This window comes from Electrona antarctica (genome assembly GCF_951216825.1).
Source record: "Electrona antarctica genome assembly, contig: scaffold_25, whole genome shotgun sequence".
Taxonomy (NCBI): domain Eukaryota; kingdom Metazoa; phylum Chordata; class Actinopteri; order Myctophiformes; family Myctophidae; genus Electrona; species Electrona antarctica.
Window position 1 is genome coordinate 10806185 of NW_027637034.1, and position 18930 is coordinate 10825114.

The 18930-nt window shown below is 44.6% G+C and overlaps 2 protein-coding genes across 2 annotated transcripts in view; one reads left to right on the top strand and one right to left on the bottom strand.

Annotated features, from left to right (window-relative positions):
* Positions 1 to 541, top strand: part of LOC306919277 (uncharacterized protein) — a gene marked incomplete at its 3' end in the record, with an annotated part of 62628 nt that extends 62087 nt beyond the window's left edge. The window contains exon 4 of the mRNA XM_079532090.1: positions 522 to 541. Within this exon, the coding sequence (XP_079388216.1) occupies positions 522 to 541 (20 nt within the window). The remainder of the gene's footprint in view (positions 1 to 521) is intronic.
* LOC306919278 (uncharacterized protein) lies at positions 538 to 18856 on the bottom strand (the record flags this gene model as incomplete). Its single annotated transcript, XM_079532091.1, has 8 exons — positions 18759 to 18856; positions 16079 to 16141; positions 15860 to 15906; positions 13912 to 13977; positions 5957 to 5988; positions 4359 to 4447; positions 2109 to 2310; positions 538 to 563 (listed from the first exon to the last, which is right to left on the bottom strand). The coding sequence occupies exons 1-8, from the start codon at positions 18831 to 18833 to the stop codon at positions 538 to 540; spliced, it is 600 nt and encodes a 199-aa protein (XP_079388217.1). The 5' UTR covers positions 18834 to 18856.
* Between the last annotated feature and the right edge of the window lie 74 nt (positions 18857 to 18930).

An 18930-nucleotide genomic window follows, 5' to 3' on the forward strand; every position in this document is an offset into this window, starting at 1 on the left:
TCCTACTCAGTCTGTGTCCCATAGGAAGGCTGTGGGCAGTTCAGAAACCCGTCCACCAGTGACATTTGTTTTAGATTTGTATTATTGTGAAAACGATGGCTTCCATTTTTGCATTGCAACTTTTCAGTACTAGAAAGTCTGCAGTTTCTATTAGCTTGGATTCCCCATCGATGTTGTCACTGGTTTCTGAACTGGCCACTGCCATCCTATGAAAAACAATATTTTATCATGATTATTAGTGAGGACCTAAGATGGGTTGGAAAGTGGTGAAGTGGTCCTTTAAAGGGCTACTTCACCCCTTTTGCAACCAGAGCTTATTTTAATGATGTTTAGGACACAAGAAACACTTTCTTGGGGTTTTATGTGCAATATGTTTTTGTTTGTTTGTTTGATATTTTAGTTACAAAGCCATGTTCATGACCAAAAACCTGTCATGAACATGGTCTCACTTCCTTCCTGGAGTACCCCAAGGAAGCTTTCAGAATGTGTGGGCGTGTCTCTGGTGTGAACTCAAACTTCAGTGGCGCCAGAGGAGAGCTAGACCAAACATTTCCGTGAGAAGGCTGCAGCAAGCCGTGTTACTCGCAACGAGAGAGAGAGTTGCGAGCAGGGCTTCGATGCTAAAGTGTTCGGGTGAGTAGCCTTAGCCTAAAATATAGCTTGCTTATGTGATCGCTAAGTTTGACATGCAGTATGTTTAGTTAACCAAACTGAATCGGTATCCCGTAGGAATGACAGTCCGTTCCGACGAGGAAAGGAGAGGAGGCAGTGAGTTAGCAACTCGCGCTGAAAAGGTATTGCTTTTGTTCCGGTTATTTGCACTGTGTACTGGGTAATGTTTGTATTGTAATTTGTTAGTAATGAAGGCAACGTGTCATGGTTTCCACAGATAGTGAAGCAGATTACTGAAACGATCGTTCACTTGATCATACAAGCACCAAATTTGGCACACAGGTGCTTCAGAACCTACTCTCTCAGAAAAGTACGTTGTCCACTTGAAAAAACAAAATGGCCACAATTTTTCAAGATGGCCGCCTTTCAAAATGGTTTTAAACAGTGTTTGAACTATAGTTTGATTGAATAATCCTATTGTGATGGCCTATACATCGAAATGTATGTTTCTGAGTATGAGAAATCCAATTCCGCATTTAGCAAATCAAAATTATTGAATATTATGATGATACAATGGGAATTAAACGAAAAGCTGGGGCAGATTAAGTCAATATTTCATAAGAATCTTTCACTTGGTGGTACAAGCACCAGAATTGGCACACATTGGGCAGTATTATGCTTGTCTTAAGTACCAGGTCTTATGACTTAACTTAAGACCTGGAGGTGTGGTCAATGCTGTTTGGCCACTCAGAATAGCCAAATGGCATTGATCACGCCTCCAGGTCTAAAGTTAAGTAATCTAATGAATGTTAGACTGGTTGAAAACACACGTCTCTGCTTCTGGTGACTGATATTGTCCTTCTAATGAATGTTAGACTGGTTGAAAACACACATCTCTGCTTCTAGCGACTGATATTGTCCTTCTAATGAATGTTAGACTGGTTGAAAACACACGTCTCTGCTTCTGGTGACTGATATTGTCCTTCTAATGAATGTTAGACTCGTTGAAAACACACGTCTCTGCTTCTGGTGACTGATATTGTCCTTCTAATGAATGTTAGACTGGTTGAAACACACGTCTCTGCTTCTGGTGACTGATATTGTCCTTCTAATGAATGTTAGACTTGTTGAAAACACACGTCTCTGCTTCTAGCAACTGATATTGTCCTTCTAATGAATGTTAGACTGTTTGAAACACACGTCTCTGCTTCTGGTGACTGATATTGTCCTTCTAATGAATGTTGGACTGGTTGAAAACACACGTCTCTCTGCTTCTGGTGACTGATATTGTCCTTCTAATGAATGTTAGGCTCATTGAAAAAACACGTCTCTGCTTCTGGTGACTGATATTGTCCTTCTAATGAATGTTAGGTTCATTGAAAACACACGTCTCTGCTATTCTGGTGACCGATAACGTCCATCTGAATGTGTGAGTGAGGGGTGTTGCGTTTCTTCCACTGCGTGTACATGTGAATGCTTGTAGTAATAATAATGACCTATGTAGTCTCCGTCAGGCAGCGGGAGGGCGGGGCATGGTTGGCGGGTGAGGTCCTCGGGGGGCTCACAGGGCGGCGGCTCATAGTCATTGTCGTCAGCGAAGGCGCCGTCGTCCGTGGGAGACTCGTAATCCCCCTCGCTGCCCCCTCCATCAGCGTCTGGGTCCTCGTAGTCGTCGCAGTCGTCACTGTCAGTCAGCACCTGACACGCACGCACAAACACACACACACACACACACACGCGCACGCACAAACACACACACACGCGCACGCACAAACACACACACGCACGCACAAACACACACATGAACACATTTGGAAGGGAAAAAAAAATCAGAAACCTGCCCGGCGAGACCGAGGGAAGTCATCTCCTGACCACTCCAGTGCGATAGACCAGTGTGGTTGAGGTTCTCAAACTGTGGGTCAGATTATTGGTTTGATATGTTTTTGAGGGGCTCTGGCTAGCCCCTCCAACGCTATAGCTAGGGGCGCTGGCTAGCCCCTCCAACGCTATAGCTAGGGGCGCTGGCTAGCCCCTCCAACGCCTAGCTAGGGGCGCTGGCTAGCTCCTCCAACGCCTAGCTAGGGGCGCTGGCTAGCCCCTCCAACGCTATAGCTAGGGGCTCTGGCTAGCCCCTCCAACGCTATAGCTAGGGGCGCTGGCTAGCCCCTCCAACGCCTAGCTAGGGGCGCTGGCTAGCCCCTCCAACGCTATAGCTAGGGGCTCTGGCTAGCCCCTCCAACGCCTAGCTAGGGGCGCTGGCTAGCCCCTCCAACGCTATAGCTAGGGGCTCTGGCTAGCCCCTCCAACGCCTAGCTAGGGGCGCTGGCTAGCCCCTCCAACGCTATAGCTAGGGGCTCTGGCTAGCCCCTCCAACGCCTAGCTAGGGGCGCTGGCTAGCCCCTCCAACGCTATAGCTAGGGGCGCTGGCTAGCCCCTCCAACGCCTAGCTAGGGGCGCTGGCTAGCCCCTCCAACGCTATAGCTAGGGGCGCTGGCTAGCCCCTCCAACGCTATAGCTAGGGGCGCTGGCTAGCCCCTCCAACGCCTAGCTAGGGGCGCTGGCTAGCCCCTCCAACGCTATAGCTAGGGGCTCTGGCTAGCCCCTCCAACGCCTAGCTAGGGGCGCTGGCTAGCCCCTCCAACGCTATAGCTAGGGGCTCTGGCTAGCCCCTCCAACGCCTAGCTAGGGGCGCTGGCTAGCCCCTCCAACGCTATAGCTAGGGGCGCTGGCTAGCCCCTCTAACGCTATAGCTAGGGGCTCTGGCTAGCCCCTCCAACGCCTAGCTAGGGGCGCTGGCTAGCCCCTAGCTAGGGGCGCTGGCTAGCCCCTCCAACGCTATAGCTAGGGGCTCTGGCTAGCCCCTCCAACGCCTAGCTAGGGGCGCTGGCTAGCCCCTCCAACGCTATAGCTAGGGGCTCTGGCTAGCCCCTCCAACGCCTAGCTAGGGGCGCTGGCTAGCCCCTAGCTAGGGGCGCTGGCTAGCCCCTCCAACGCCTAGCTAGGGGCGTTGGATAGCCCCTCCAACGCTATAGCTAGGGGCGCTGTCTAGCCCCTCCAACGCTATAGCTAGGGGCGCTGCCTAGCCCCTCCAACGCTATAGCTAGGGGCACTGGCTAGCCCCTCCAACGCTATAGCTAGGGGCGCTGGCTAGCCCCTCCAACGCTATAGCTAGGGGCGCTGGCTAGCCCCTCCAACGCTATAGCTAGGGGCACTGGCTAGCCCCTCCAACGCTATAGCTAGGGGCGCTGGCTAGCCCCTCCAACGCTATAGCTAGGGGCGCTGGCTAGCCCCTCCAACGCCTAGCTAGGGGCGCTGGCTAGCCCCTCCAACGCTATAGCTAGGGGCACTGGCTAGCCCCTCCAACGCTATAGCTAGGGGCGCTGGCTAGCCCCTAGCTAGGGGCGCTGGCTAGCCCCTCCAACGCTATAGCTAGGGGCTCTGGCTAGCCCCTCCAACGCCTGGCTTTCGGAATTACGTCACATGGCAGCCAAGGCTATGGACTTGTTTAGAGCACATTAACCCATTTAGGAGTGACACCAGATTCTACAAAATGTCTTCTATGACAGTTTTCTGGAAAACCTGTTTCTATATGGTTCTCAAACTATTTCATGTCAAGCACCCCAGAAATTCTGTATTGTAATTGGCTGCTGACCCCCATCTGAAAATATGTTGTTCCAGAAAAATGATGATAATGATGACTGGACACGGACGGACGGACGGACGGACGGACAGACAGACAGACTTACAAACTCGTCCTCAGCCCAGCCTGCAGCCTGTGAGTCTGACGAGAAGCTGTGGTTTCCAGTCTGTTGGTCTGCAGAGAGCCTCTGGTGTCCTGCAATACAGACCATCCAATAGGATTCATATACTGTCCATATGATTCATTTAAGCACTATTACACGAGAGGGTGTGGTTTAACGTGATTATTGCCACGACAGTGATGCGGTCAGGAACGACTCGAGACGTAGTCGAGTTCCGCGAGCATCACTGAAGTGGCAATAATCACGTTAAACCACACCCTCGAGTGTAATATTGCAATTATACAACAGTTACCCTTAAAGGAGAATTCCATGCTGGAAGGCTTTCTTACCTTTATTTGTAGTTGTTACGTCCCCAACAAAGAGGTCCAGGTGTTATTTTGTGCAAAAGTGCATTATTGGCTATTTCCCCTAATATAAGCCTTCAATGGGCATTGGGTTTTTGTGCTAATTCGCTTATTTCCATCTAAATAAGTAGTAAAGTGTGCCGCTTGGGATACTATTTAGTATTTACATTATGAAGAGAGGATATATACAAAACAAAATAGATGTTTGAGCGATGGAAATAAGCAAATTAGCACAACACCCCATAGCCCCATTCAATTCAATGCAATTCAATGCAATTCATTGAGGGTTCATATTAGAGGAAATAGCCAACAATGCGCTTTTGCACAAAATAACACCTGGACCTCTTTGGTGGGGACGTAACAACTACAAATAAAGGTAAGAAATCCTTCTAGTATGGAATTCTCCTTTAAAACTAAGAAAATCGCTGAAAAAACATATTTTTTTAATGCCAGATGTAGTCACTACGACCACAAATGTCCCAAGAAACTAGCTAGCCTAGCCACCGAGTTTGCTGCGCTGGGAAAACAGAGCAGCTGAATTCTTTGTTTTGATTAGGTGTGGAGTGGTGCTCGTTTGAACCACGGCTAGAAGGCTGTTTCAACCAATCAGATTGCTTCCTCGAAACGACCTGCTGTATAATTTACATTGATTAATTCACTGTCCATATGATTCATTTTACAATGAACGAATGACAACGATGTCAAACTCTTTTTTTTAACCCATTTAGAGCTGAGGCCGATGATGGCTTTTAACCCATTTTGGGCGGTAAATGGTAAATAAAAATAGTAAATGGTGCATTTATATAGCGCCTTTATCCAAGGCGCTTTACATAGATTGGGCATTACATTCACACACACATTCATACACTGATGGCGGCGGAAACCATGCAAGGCACCAACCAGCACATCAGGAGCAATTAGGGGTTCAGTGTCTTGCTCTAGGACACTTCGACACCAACTCGTAGGTGTTTTCTTTTTTCTTTTGTTTCCCTTTTTTTTAGGCTTTCGCCTTTATTTTATATTTTTATGGAGGGACAGACAGTAGGCTGACAGGAAATGGGGAGAGAGATGGGGGGAAGACATTCAGTAAAGGCCGTCGGGATCGGGAGTCGAACCCGCGGCACACTGCATTGGATTGCCAGCCAAGGTGCCTGGACCGCTGATCCATGGCCCAGACAGACAGACAGACAGACAGACAGACAGACAGACAGACAGACAGACAGACAGACAGACATATACCTGCGTCGGGGTAGCGAGGTCCTGTCGATCTGCTGAAACCAAACATCATGTTATTATAATTATTCACACACACTGTCTGTCTCTGTGCATTATTCTACTGTATGTATAGTACAATGTGATTAGACCTCGCTTATTGTACAAGTCACTCGGCATAAGAATGTTTAAACAGCTGCTATCCAGGTTTTTCCCCACCAAGGTACTGCAGGGGCCTTAGAGTATATATGAATAGAGACGGCACCCAGAGGAAACCCTGAGGGCCAAATGGACATAGTGGGGCCAATGATCGGCAGACAGAGCTGTCGAGCGTTGCCACGGTGACGGATGCGGACGTAGACGCCACGTACGCTAGAGACTGAGCCGGGGATTTCAAACATTGCAGTGAACTAAAAGTGCTGGTGGGGTAAGATTGACGGTTGGCAAACTGGTACGCGGCGGGTATTTGATGTAGCCCTTTTTTGGGAGCATCAGATAATCCGTACGTGAATGAGTCGAAAGAATTGGCGGCAGGAGGAGGTTGAAAGAAGGAGGATGGCGTCTTCTGCGGCTCATACGAGTGAGAATGATATGGAGTATGAGTCAGAGACAGATAAAGAAAGGTGGAGTCAAGTGTCGCGTGGGAAAAAGAAAGGAAGGAGGATTTCTGAGCTGAGTAACAGTGGAGGAGAAGAAAGACAGAGTGAGGCGAAAAAAGCAAAGAGGAGGGAGGAAGGAGAAGTGTGGAAAGTGATTGTGGAATTTGAAGAGACATCTAGTAGCAAGCTACACCCAGTCAAGCTGTCGAAAGCTATTAAAGGTGAAATCGGTCCGATTAAGCAAGCAAGGTTTCTGAGTAAAGGAAGGATGCTGATTGAAACTGGTAGCAAGGCGCAGCAAGAAAAGATACTGAAAATGAAGACACTGAATGAAGTGGGCATAAAAAGCCATGTCCCAGGGATAAATCGCAAAATACGTGGTGTAATATCTGGAGTCCCAATAGAATTGAGTCTTGATGATCTTAGACAAGAGATTAAAGGAGGCAAAGTGAGTGTTGAAAGGCGATTGTCTACTAGGTACCAGGGGGCGCTAGTGGACAGTTTGTCTGTGCTCCTTCAGTTTGAAGGGGACATAAAGGAGAAGGTAATGATTGGATTCCTGAGTTACTCAGTCAGAGAATATGTTCCCAGGCCTTTAAGGTGCTATAAATGCCAGAGATTCGGGCACATAGCAGGACAATGCAGAGCAAAGCCAAGATGTGCTAAATGTGCAGGGGAACATGACTATGGGAAGTGTGAGGCAGATGCCAAAACTAAGTGTTGCAACTGTGGGGGAGAACACAGTGCTGCATACCAGGGATGTGGGGCACAGATTAAAGCCAAAGAAGTTCAGACGTATAAAATTCAAAATAAGGTGTCTTATGCTGAGGCAGTAAAGCAAGTAAACAGACCACAAAGTGGTGCAGCTGTGGGTGTTGAACCCTCTCCTCAGACAGTTCCAAAGCCAGTGAGTGTCATCAAGTGTTCGCACAAGTGTGCCGTGAACAAGGAGACTTTAATGGTGGACAAAGCCAACTTTGTATTCTTCATTGCAAAGGTGATAAATGTAACAATGCAACAAGGGTCCAGAACTGATAGGATCAAGACTGTAGTGGATGCAGCAATAGAGTACCTAAAAACAGAGGGTATAACGACAGATATGGTACAGGAGGAGCTGGGAAAGGATAATGGGGGTCCTACTAAGTAGTTTAATCATGGTGTTCCTCATCTTGCAGTGGAATGCCAGGAGCTTAATATCAAACGGGCAAGAGTTTAAGAGGTACATAGAGCAGCTAAGTGTTAAACCAGATATTATGTGTATACAGGAAACATGGATGAAACCACACTTGGATTTCAAAATTGTAGGCTATAACTCGGCTAGACTGGATAGGAATAAGCAGCAGGCAGGGGGATGTGCCACGTTTATTAAGGAGGGAATACTATATGAGAGAGTCCCAATGGAGGCTGAAACTAGCTTAGAGATCATTGTTATAGAGGTCTGGGTTAATAAAAGGAAAATGACGATTGTTAATTTATACAATCCATGTAAGAAAATGAAGTTGGAGGAACTGGAGAGGGTGGGACAAGGGCAAGAGGCTATCTGGTGTGGGGATTTTAATGCCCACAACACGTTATGGGGAGGAAGGAAAACGGATGACAACGGGAAAGTGATAGAGGAGCTAATGGACAATAAGGGTATGGTTTGTCTAAACAACGGGGGAGGGACAAGAATAAATGTCAGCAATGGAGTAGAATCAGCACTAGACCTCACAGTAGTAACAGATTCATTGGCAGGAGTATGTACATGGGAAGTAAGAAAAGAAACGACTGTCGGAAGTGACCACTATCCCATAATAACTGGAGTTGAATTGACAATTGAAAAGTGCAACACAGAAGGAATGAGGAATTGGGCCTTTAGTAATGCAGATTGGGAGGCATTTATGGAGGTCAGTGAGAAAGAGATGTTGGAGGTCGATGTAAGAGAAGGGGTGGATCAGTTAAATGAGTCTGTGTGCAGAGCCATGCTAGAATCTGCAGGGAGGACAATTAAGAGGAGAGAAGGTAAAGGGAAAAAGAGGATGGTACCTTGGTGGAATAAAGAGTGCGGTGAGGCAATCAAGACTAGAAACAAAGCGTTTAGAATGTTAAGAGGAACTCATAGTTTTGAGAATCTCATTGAGTATAAGAGAAGCCAAGCAGATGTAAGGAGATGTATTAGAAGGGCAAGGAAAACCTGTTGGAGGGAGTTCTGTAATTCGGTGGGAAGGGAGACGGAAATTGGACGGATCTGGGGCATGATTAAAAAGATGAATGGTGTCAAGAGAGAATATGGCTACCCGGTTTTGAAGGAAGGGGAAATAATAGCAATGAAGGAAGAAGAAAAGGCGGAGATGCTAGCAAGGGCATTTGTTAAAGTGCATAGTTCAAGAAATATTAGTGAGGAAGGGAAAAGAGGAAGGGAGACTACATTAGCAGAAAATGAAGAGTTAATGCAGAACGAGGAAGAAAATGAGGATTTATTGAACAAGGCATTTATAATGGCAGAAATGAATCGTGCAGGAAAACAAAGATGACAGCACCAGGAAAGGATCAGATCTGCTATGTAATGATAAGTAACCTAAGTGATACATCGAAAGAAGTGTTATTGGAGTTATACAACAAAGTTTGGAAGGAGGGCAAACTACCAGAAAGTTGGAAGGAAGCGGTTATTGTTCCAATACCCAAACCGGGGAAGGATAGTTCAAACCCAGATAATTGAGTACCACAGACGAAAAACAGTCTAAGTCCAAATTTCAGACTGACCCCTCCACGAAAAGGCCTCGTTGTCCTGAACCCTTATCTATCATTTATATATTATGGATCAATAGTGTGGACTTAGACTGTTATTCGTCTGTGGTACTCAATTATAGGCCCATTGCACTTACATCTAATATATGTAAGGTAATGGAGAAGATGATAAACGAAAGACTAACGTACTACATGGAAAGCAGAGGGTTTATAGCGAAGTATCAGAGTGGGTTTAGGAAGGGAAGGAACACTATGGACCCAACTGTATGTCTGGAACATGAAGTCAGGAAGGCCCAGATAAACAAGGAAAGCGTGGTAGCTGTGTTCTTCGATATTGAGAAAGCGTATGACATGATGTGGGTAGAAGGACTATTGATCAGACTAAGGAAATTAGGAGTTAAAGGGAGAATGTATAGATGGATTAGAGGTTTTCTAATAGGGAGATCAATACAGGTAAGAGTAGGAAAGAGCTTGTCAGGGAAATTTAGGATAGAGAATGGAACTCCGCAGGGGAGCATAGTTAGTCCACTGTTGTTCTCGATCATGATAAATGATGTCTTTAAAGGAGTAGAGAGTGGTATGGGGTTTTCTTTGTTTGCGGATGATGGGGCAATTTGGAGGAGGGGGAAAAACGTACAGTTCATTGTAAAGAAGCTACAGGAGGCAGTAAATAGAGTGGAAGAGTGGTCTTATAAATGGGGTTTCAAGTTTTCGGTAGGAAAGACGAAAACAGTGTTCTTTACCAGGAAAAGAGTGGGAGAGGAGAGTAAGATACACATATACAAACAGGATATAGAAAGAGTGAAACATTTTAAGTTATTAGGACTGTGGTTTGATGAGAGACTAACATGGAGTATACACATTCAGAAAGTTGTGGACAAGTGCAAAAAGGTTATAAATATAATGAGATGTCTAGTGGGGAGAGAGTGGGGGGCGGATAGAATGGCATTAAAAGCGATATATAATGGACTAATCAGAGCAATAATAGACTATGGGAGTGTGGTGTATGGGGCCGCAGCAGAGACTCATTTGAAAAAGCTAGATGTTATACAGTATCGTGCATTGCGTGTATGTACAGGAGGCTTCAAAACAACGCCCACAGCAGCTCTGCAGGTGGAAATGGGGGCTATGCCCATTGATTTAAGAAGGATGCAACTGTCAATGAACTACTGGGTACACTTGCAAGGGCATAGTGAGGAGCATCCAGCTCAAGACACTTTAAAGCATTGCTGGGAAAAAGAGGAAAAGGAGGTCGGAAATTTTGGATGGACAGCAGTACAGAGGGCAAAAGATATTGGAATTGAACACCTACAGTTTAGTCCAACAGTACCATGGCCAACAGTCCCTCCCTGGGTTCTGCCGGATGCTAAAGTAGATTTGACCATTTTGGATAGGAAGAACAATGACAGAGAGTTTGTGTGTAATTCCTGGATCGTGCAAGAGTATATTAACGGATTCTACGGATATGTAAAGATGTACACCGATGGGTCAAAAAGGGCAGACAGTAAGGTAGGAGTGGCATTTTGTGTCCCAGAGTTTAAGGTAAGAGTAGGTAAAAGGATCAACGATGAGGCATCTGTGTATACAGCAGAAATGATTGCTATACTACTGGCAGTACACTGGGTGGAGGAGGTTAGGCCACTAAGAGTAGTGATATGTTCAGACTCGAGCTCAGTGCTAAAAAGCCTACAATGCAGCAACTCAGAAAGTAGGCCGGACATTCTAATAGAAATAAAACAAATTTGATATAGGATAGGGATGATGGGCTTAACAGTGGTGTTTATGTGGGTACCGGCACACATTGGAGTGAGAGGAAATGAGGAGGTGGACAAGGTGGCAAAGGAGGCGACAAACTGTGGCAACATTGAGATGGCAGTGAAAGTTAGTAAGATGGAGGGAAAGAGCATTATTAAAAGAAAGATGAAGGAGAGATGGCAAAAGAGGTGGGAGGAGGAGAGGAAGGGAAGATGGTTTTATGGAATTCAGAGGAAAGTAGGAGAGGAGAGGGGAGCAGGAAAGAGCAGAAGGGAAGAGACGGTAATAACACGTCTAAGATTTGGACATACAGGCCTAAATGCGGCATTATTTATGATAGGGAAACACAATACAGGGAGGTGCGATCATTGTGGGGAGGAGGAAACAGTTGAGCATGTCATGATGAACTGTAGAGCGTATGAAGAAGAAAGGAGACAGTTAAGGGAGAATTTAGCAGAAATAAAAGAAAGGTACGACTTAGTAAATATACTAAGAAAAGTGTCAGGAGACAGGTGCTATAGGCACCTTTTTGAGTATTTGAGAGCAACCAGTCTTATTGATAGAATATAGGTTTGTTGTGGTAAGGTAACTCAGGAATCCAATAGGTAGGAGGAATAAAGACACCAGTAGGTGGCGGTAATGCACAGATTTGTTTGCCAACCGCCAATAAACCCCACAAGAAGAAGAAGAAGAAGAAATGGACATAGTGGCCGAATTTGGTATTGCAGCGGTGGGCCAAACTCATGAACGCGCTGGTCCGTTGACTATCATTGCGCACGTTCATGATGACACGTGAACGCTGTTTCATACGTGAACGCCGCTGTTTCATACGTGAGCGCGTACAATGATGGTCAACGGCCAGCGCGTTCATGTGTTTGGGGCAAATCCCAGAATGCACTCTGTTCGCCTCATGTGCTTTTGAGCAACTTAATGCAAGTGGATGGGAGGAGATATTCGGTGCCGTCTCTCTTCATATATACTCTAAGACAGTGTTTTCACACCTGAGCGGAAAACGGCCGACAGCCGCGGACAGAAGAAGCTGTGTTTTACGTCATTTCCGAGTTTTTTGACAGCTGGTGGATGGAAAAGAAGCTCCACCTCCGCGGCTGACTGCCGCGACGGACAGATTCCCGGAAACGCTCTCCTCCGCGGTGGAGCTTCTTTTCCATCCACCAGCCGTCTAAAAACCCGGAAAAGAAGCTGCGGACAGCCGAGAACGCCCGCGGCTCCTTGGTAGATCTGGCTACAGCTGTGCTTTGCTTCCTTCAGGCCGTGTTGCCATGTCTGCTTATTATAAGCAACCTTTGACTTGTTTTTTCTGTAAAGTCACTTGCAAATATGATTGGTAGTTGCTGGTTGATGGTTTTTTTTGGGCTCGATTCTAATCTAAAGTGTAGCCTATAGTAGTTGCTTATTTGGGCTTGCTTCCACATTTCTTCACATCAAGGAACCCTGATTAATATGTAATTCTCCACAGACATCCATCTGAACATATTGTGTGCCTTTTTTATTAAAATGTTTTAAAAATATTCAAAATATTTCGATTTATTCTCAATGTGTTTTTAAATAACGGATGTACAACCTTACAATGTGTCGCTGTGAGCTTGTAGATCAGCTATTTTCATTTGTGCTTGTTTTCATAGACCTGGCCACTTGTTTCTCTTGCAAAACTGGCAACACAGCAAGAGAAAGAGAAACTTATGCACGTGTACACAAACGCAACGCACTATGGGCTGTAAGAAAAAGGCGAATAGGTTCACTGATTAGACGCATACATGGGCAACTGGCGGCCCGGGGGCCACATGTGGCCCCCACCTTCACTTAATGTGGCCCTCAGGTTAATATCACAATAGTGATATATTATTGATTTCAACCGTTACAATTCCAAACATGCGGAACAAGACTGGCTTTAATTACTTAATTACAGTCTTTAAAAAGACATAAATTGTCTTTTTATGTCCTGTTACTTTTCAGGATTCCAATAAAAAAATCACACCCGTGTGAACTGAGTGGTGTAAGGTCTTATATAGACTGATCAGCTGTGGTCTGACGTAATGTCTGACGTAATGAAATCACACCCGTGTGAACTGAGTGGTGTAAGGTCTTATATAGACTGATCAGCTGTGGTCTGACGTAATGTCACCCGTGTGAACTGGGTGACCATAGTAACCATGCTCATTTTTTGGTACGAACAGACACGTAAACTAACAAAGCCAGTTGTAAGAGTGGTTTACACCACTCAAAAATAGCAAAAAAAAGATTCAAGATTTACATTCAAATATAGCAAGAATAGCCGATCTACAAGCTCAAAGCGCGTCGCACTGCGACGCGTTTTGAGCTTGTAGATCGGCTATATGTTTGCTACAACGGTAATATGCACCACCCACGCGTCGGCCAGATTCCCGGAAAAGCTCCGCCCCCCGGCGGAATTCTGCCGCATGGGTGGAGCTTCATTTCCATCCACCAGCTGTCTAAAAACCAGGAAGAGACGCCCCCGGCAGACATGGAAGTCCAGGTGTGCCTGCGCCGGGTCTGGAGCGCCGGGTCTGGAGCGCTGGTGTTGTTAGCTAACACTTAGATGTTAGCTAAGATGTCGCACCGCGCAGTGCATCCATATACAGTAGTAGGGCATTCACTTCTAGTCATTTTTACAGTTGACTAGTTGACTAGTTGACTAGTTGCCTAGTTGCCTAGTTTACTAGTCGACTGGTTGTTTAACCACCTATTATGGAAATAAATATGTTTTTCTTATCAACTAGTCAACTAGTACCAGCAAGGTCGACTAGTGGATTTACTAGTTGCTTAATGCCCTAGGTTGGGTGCTTATTTTATTACATTATTTTGTAAATAATATAATAATAATAATGTGATGATGTGTGTAGAGGTAATGTTATTATTTACCTCTTTGCAAACAGGCCTCTTCTCTCTTCTTTCTTATTGATCTCACTGTACAGCTTAGAGATGAGACTGACAGACAGACAGACAGACAGACAGACAGGCAGGCAGGCAGACAGACAGGCAGGCAGGCAGACAGACAGACAGACAGACAGACAGACAGACAGACAGACACTAGGTGCGTTTCCATAAAGCCGTTTTTTTGCGCATTAAGGCTCTTGCGCAAAATCTCCTGGATGGAAACACATCAACATGCGAATAAGTCTCCATTTTTCGCAAAACACTTTTTCGCTAGAAGGTGGCGGATTTGAGGCTATATCGAAAAAGTGAAATGCGCAACTGGAGCATGGAAACACTAGCGGAAAATGAACTCGCATGATATCGCTTTCTGATTGGCCAATCCATACCAGTTGTTGTTTCATGTGTCGTCGTGTCCATGTGTGTTGTTGTTGTTGTTGTGTCGGTTCTTAGTGTCGCTGTTCTGGTGACATCAGATTGCGCTGTTTTCTTCTTTTGCAGTTATATAAAGTCATTGGACTGAAAGAGTGCGCCACCTCCTGGTTTAACAGACCAATAATCACATATTATTCGCTTGAGATCCGCAAATGGAAACGAGAGACATTGCGCTTCACCTTTTTCGAATTAACGAACATACGCTTCCTATTTTCGCAAAGGCTTGATGGAACCGCACCTAGTGTCAATCATACAGTGTGACCAAATGCATACCATATAGTGACATGTGACTCATTATCTCACTTCCTGCCTTCTTCCATCACTTCCTGCATGACATCATCACATCTCTCTCTCTCTTTCAAAGAAATCCTGAAAAAAATTGCGATTTGTTTTTGTATGGGGGTCTTATGGTAAAAATACGTACATCATGGATTTGGGGGTCCTCCATATGAAAACATTTGAGGACCACTATTGTAGTTTACCACTAGTTTAAATTTTAAACACATAATGGTAAATGGTGCATTTATATATTCAATTCACCCATTCACACCCATTCACACACCTTAGATTGTGCATTACATTCACCCATTCACACACCTTAGATTGTGCATTACATTCACCCATTCACACCCATTCACTCACACATTCACACACCAGTCTCTATCAGAGCCTGACAGTCTGTATCCGTTCTTTTAAGAGACAATTACTGCAATTGTTATTAACAAGCTTGGGCAACATCATGTTATTATTTGATATTATTATTAGATTTTTTTTATTTTTTCATTATCATTTTTTTAAATCTTTAGGTTTACCAATATTATTCTATTCTATTCTATATCTTAATTTCTGTTATTTAAGCTCAACTGGTAGCTTCTATAGGAAGGCCACTCGATAAGCCACTTTGGTTTTTTTTTGGCACTTCCAGCACATCATGTATGTATCTAATCTGGTTTCTTATTTAAATATTTGCTTTCTGTATTCATTTTATTATACCATATTGTTGTTATTATGTACATATGTGCAAATAAACTAAACTAAACTAAACCTTTACATAGATTGTGCATTACATTCACCCATCCACACACCGATGGCGGAGGAAACCATGCAAGGCACCAACCAGCACATCAGGAGCAGTTAGGGGTTCAGAGTCTTGCTCAAGGACACTTCGACACTAACTCTGGGGGAGCCCGGGTTCGAACCGGCAACCTTGCGGTTGCCATCCAGCCACTCTACCCCTGAGCACCGCCACTCCACCCACCCTCTCTCTCTCCCTCTCTCTCTCTCTCTCTCTCTCTCTGTATGTCTCTCTCTCTCTCTCTCTCTCTGTATGTCTCTCTCTCTGTATCTCTCTCTGTATGTCTCTCTCTATGTATCTCTCTCTCTCTCTGTATCTCTCTCTGTATGTCTCTCGTCCGTCCTCTCTCTTCACAGTATATAGTGTGTGTAACGCAGGTGAGTGCAGGTCAGAGGTGAAAGGTCAGACGGAGGTCAGGTGACTTACGGAGCGTGGACTTTAGGGAATCTCTGCAGGTCGTTGTCACTCATGGTCTAAACACAACCACAAATGTCACAGTTAAAACTTGTGTGCGTGCGTGCGTGCGTGCATGCATAATATGTCTGTTCATGAATGTTCAAATGATCCAGTACAATGACTCTTAAAGCTGACAGCATCAATACATCAGATAATAATAGTTATAACTATACTTATTATTCTACTCACCAGGAATCGGGATCCACTCATCATGTTCTTCAACACGATCTTGTCACTACCTGCCAAGTCCATCTGAAGACAGACAGACAGACAGACAGACAGTCAAAGTCGTACGATTTTGTCACACACGTTACCGCAGTGAAATTTGTTCTCCGCATTTGACCCAACTCATTTGACCCATCTCTTTTGACCCATCTCTTGGAGTGGTGAGCTGCAGCCGTGCCGCGCTCGGGAATCATTTGATTCAATCCAAACCCTCGATTCTGAGTGCCAAGCAGGGAGGCATTGGGTCCCATTTTTACAGTCTTTGCTATGACCTGGCCGGGGATCGAACCACCGGCCTCCCAGTTTCAGGGCGGACACACTTAACCACAATGCCACAGACAGACAGACAGACAGACAGACAGACAGACAGACAGACAGACAGACAGACAGACAGACAGACAGACAGACAGACAGACAGACAGACTCTAACTGTTAGTTTGTATATGAAAGTACATCATAAGTAATAGTGTGTGAGTGTGACCACAATGGCAGACAGAGAGCCTTCCATTGTGCAAACCTCCAGCTTTTCACCAGAGGAGAAAAACTGAATTTATTTATATTTGATCCAAAATGAGTTATAGGCAGCACAGGCAGACTCTTCACATATACTAGACTCTAGTATATTTATTTCAGACATGCTCTATAGTAACTAGAGCATGCATGTCTGAAATAAATATCAGAGCTGAAATCGACGATGTAAATATGAAATAAATGCTTAAACATGTAGCTATAGGTGTAATGTTAGAGACCACATAAGTGAACCTTTCAATTCAAGCCTGTTTTCTCAACTCGCTGTTTCTCTGCAAGACATTACTCTATAAGCCATACAAAACCGGTGGGTCAAACTGAACAACCAATATGTCAATTTATGATTCCCTGCTTTCATATGACATGCTGATGCCTTTGATGTTTATAACAAACCAAACCGTTTGAAAATCGTTTGAAAGTTGTGGTTATTTAAAGTAATTTAAAGTAATGCTTGTTTACAGGTTTTTATTCCCCCCCAAAACTCCTCCACCAAAGTCCAGACAGATTGTGTTCAGTGCAATAAAGGACATTCTCAATAGCAAACTATAACACTGGCAACAAAATAAAGAAATGCAGAAAGATAAATAAATGCTTCGGCAACTAAACCCAAACAGGCTTTCTTCAGGCTAAACGGCCATAGCCGTCATCACAAATGTGAAGAGGTCCGCAGCACATTTGGGCACATTTGGGCACATTTGGGGAAAGTGGCTATGGCCGAATTTAGGCCAAGGAGTGTTTTTCATGCAAAACTAATGCCTGGAATGGATTCAGAATCGTGCAAATTAACCCCCTAGTTTGACACGTCACATGCTACACATTTTGGGAGGGAACCCCTCTTGGTGTTTTAAACATTATGTTATAATTTATATTGAAAAATAGCAGATCTACAAGATCATAGGGCGCCACCCAGTGGCGCGCTACAAGCTTGTAGGTCTGCTATTTTTGAAAAATCGTGAAAATGTGACGCAAAATTGGAATATATATTTATTCAGAACGAACGTTTTGAACTCAAATCTTTGCTTCTCGGGGGGGTCCCTGAAACAACACATTTTCAGATGGGGGTCGGGGACCAAATACATTTAATTTTTGGGGTCCTTGACAGGAAAAAGGTTGAGAACCACTGACATAGAAACATGAGGTTTTTCAGAAAACTGTCAGGATTTAGAAGACATTTGTAGAATCGTTCCCAGGTCAAAATGAAATTTGGAAAGAAATTGCCATATATTGGTTGTCTATAGTGTGGTATACAAAAATGGCCATAACTTTTTTTCCCGAGAATAGAAAAAATCACACCCGTGTGAAGTGAGGGGCGCTAATATATTAAAGTCTAACTCATGTTGATTAGGTGATGTAATGGTGATTTTTTCACTTGCTGAAAATAGCCGATCTACAAGCTCACAACGCGTCGCGTTGTGAGCTTGTAGATCTGCTATTTTCAGCATGCAGCCAAGTGTAAAATGACTTATACTTCATGGATCTCTTGTCCACTATAGTCCCTTCCTAACATTTTAGTCTAGTTTTTATTTGTTGACGAAATCGTCAGTAAATGTATAGTCTTATAGTTTTAGGATCAAGGAGATGGGTCGCACACACCAAGACTGTGGTTCAAAAAGTTTTATTTCAAACCGTATGACAAACGTTTCGGCTATCCAGCCTTCATCAGTGTCAACACTGATGAAGGCGACCCTTCTCCTTGATCCTGATATGTTGTAAATCGGGTGGCGCACCTACAGTCAGAGCGCGGTGGTCATATGAAGATTGTCTTATAGTTTTAGTCATCATAGCTTATAGTTTTCATGTATGTTTCCATTTAGTTTTCGTCAGTGAAAAAAGGTATAGTCGACAGACATTTTTAGTCTTAGTTTTAGTCGACGAAAACAACACTGGAAAGAACCAAAGATAAGCCAAAACAGACTAACAGAGTCTCCCCGCATTTCTGATGCTGATCAGGAGGTAGAGAGAGTCACAGTCTGACCCCCTAAATGGGCCCTGATGAGACTCATATAGTCAGGAGGTAGAGAGAGTCACAGTCTGACCCCCTAAACGGGCCCTGATGAGACTCATAGTCAGACAATCATAAAATAGAAATTAATAAAATTAAATAAATATACGTTACCCTCTTCAGGAAGTCGGCCAGTTGACGAGGACTCCATTCAAGGACCTCAGTCTTGGAGGGCAGTTCAAGACTCATTTTGCCCTCCTCTCCTCTCCTCTCCTCTCCTCTCCAATTCAGTTCAATTCAATTCAGAACAGTTCTCGTCTTCAGACAGCCATGTGTGTCACTAGGT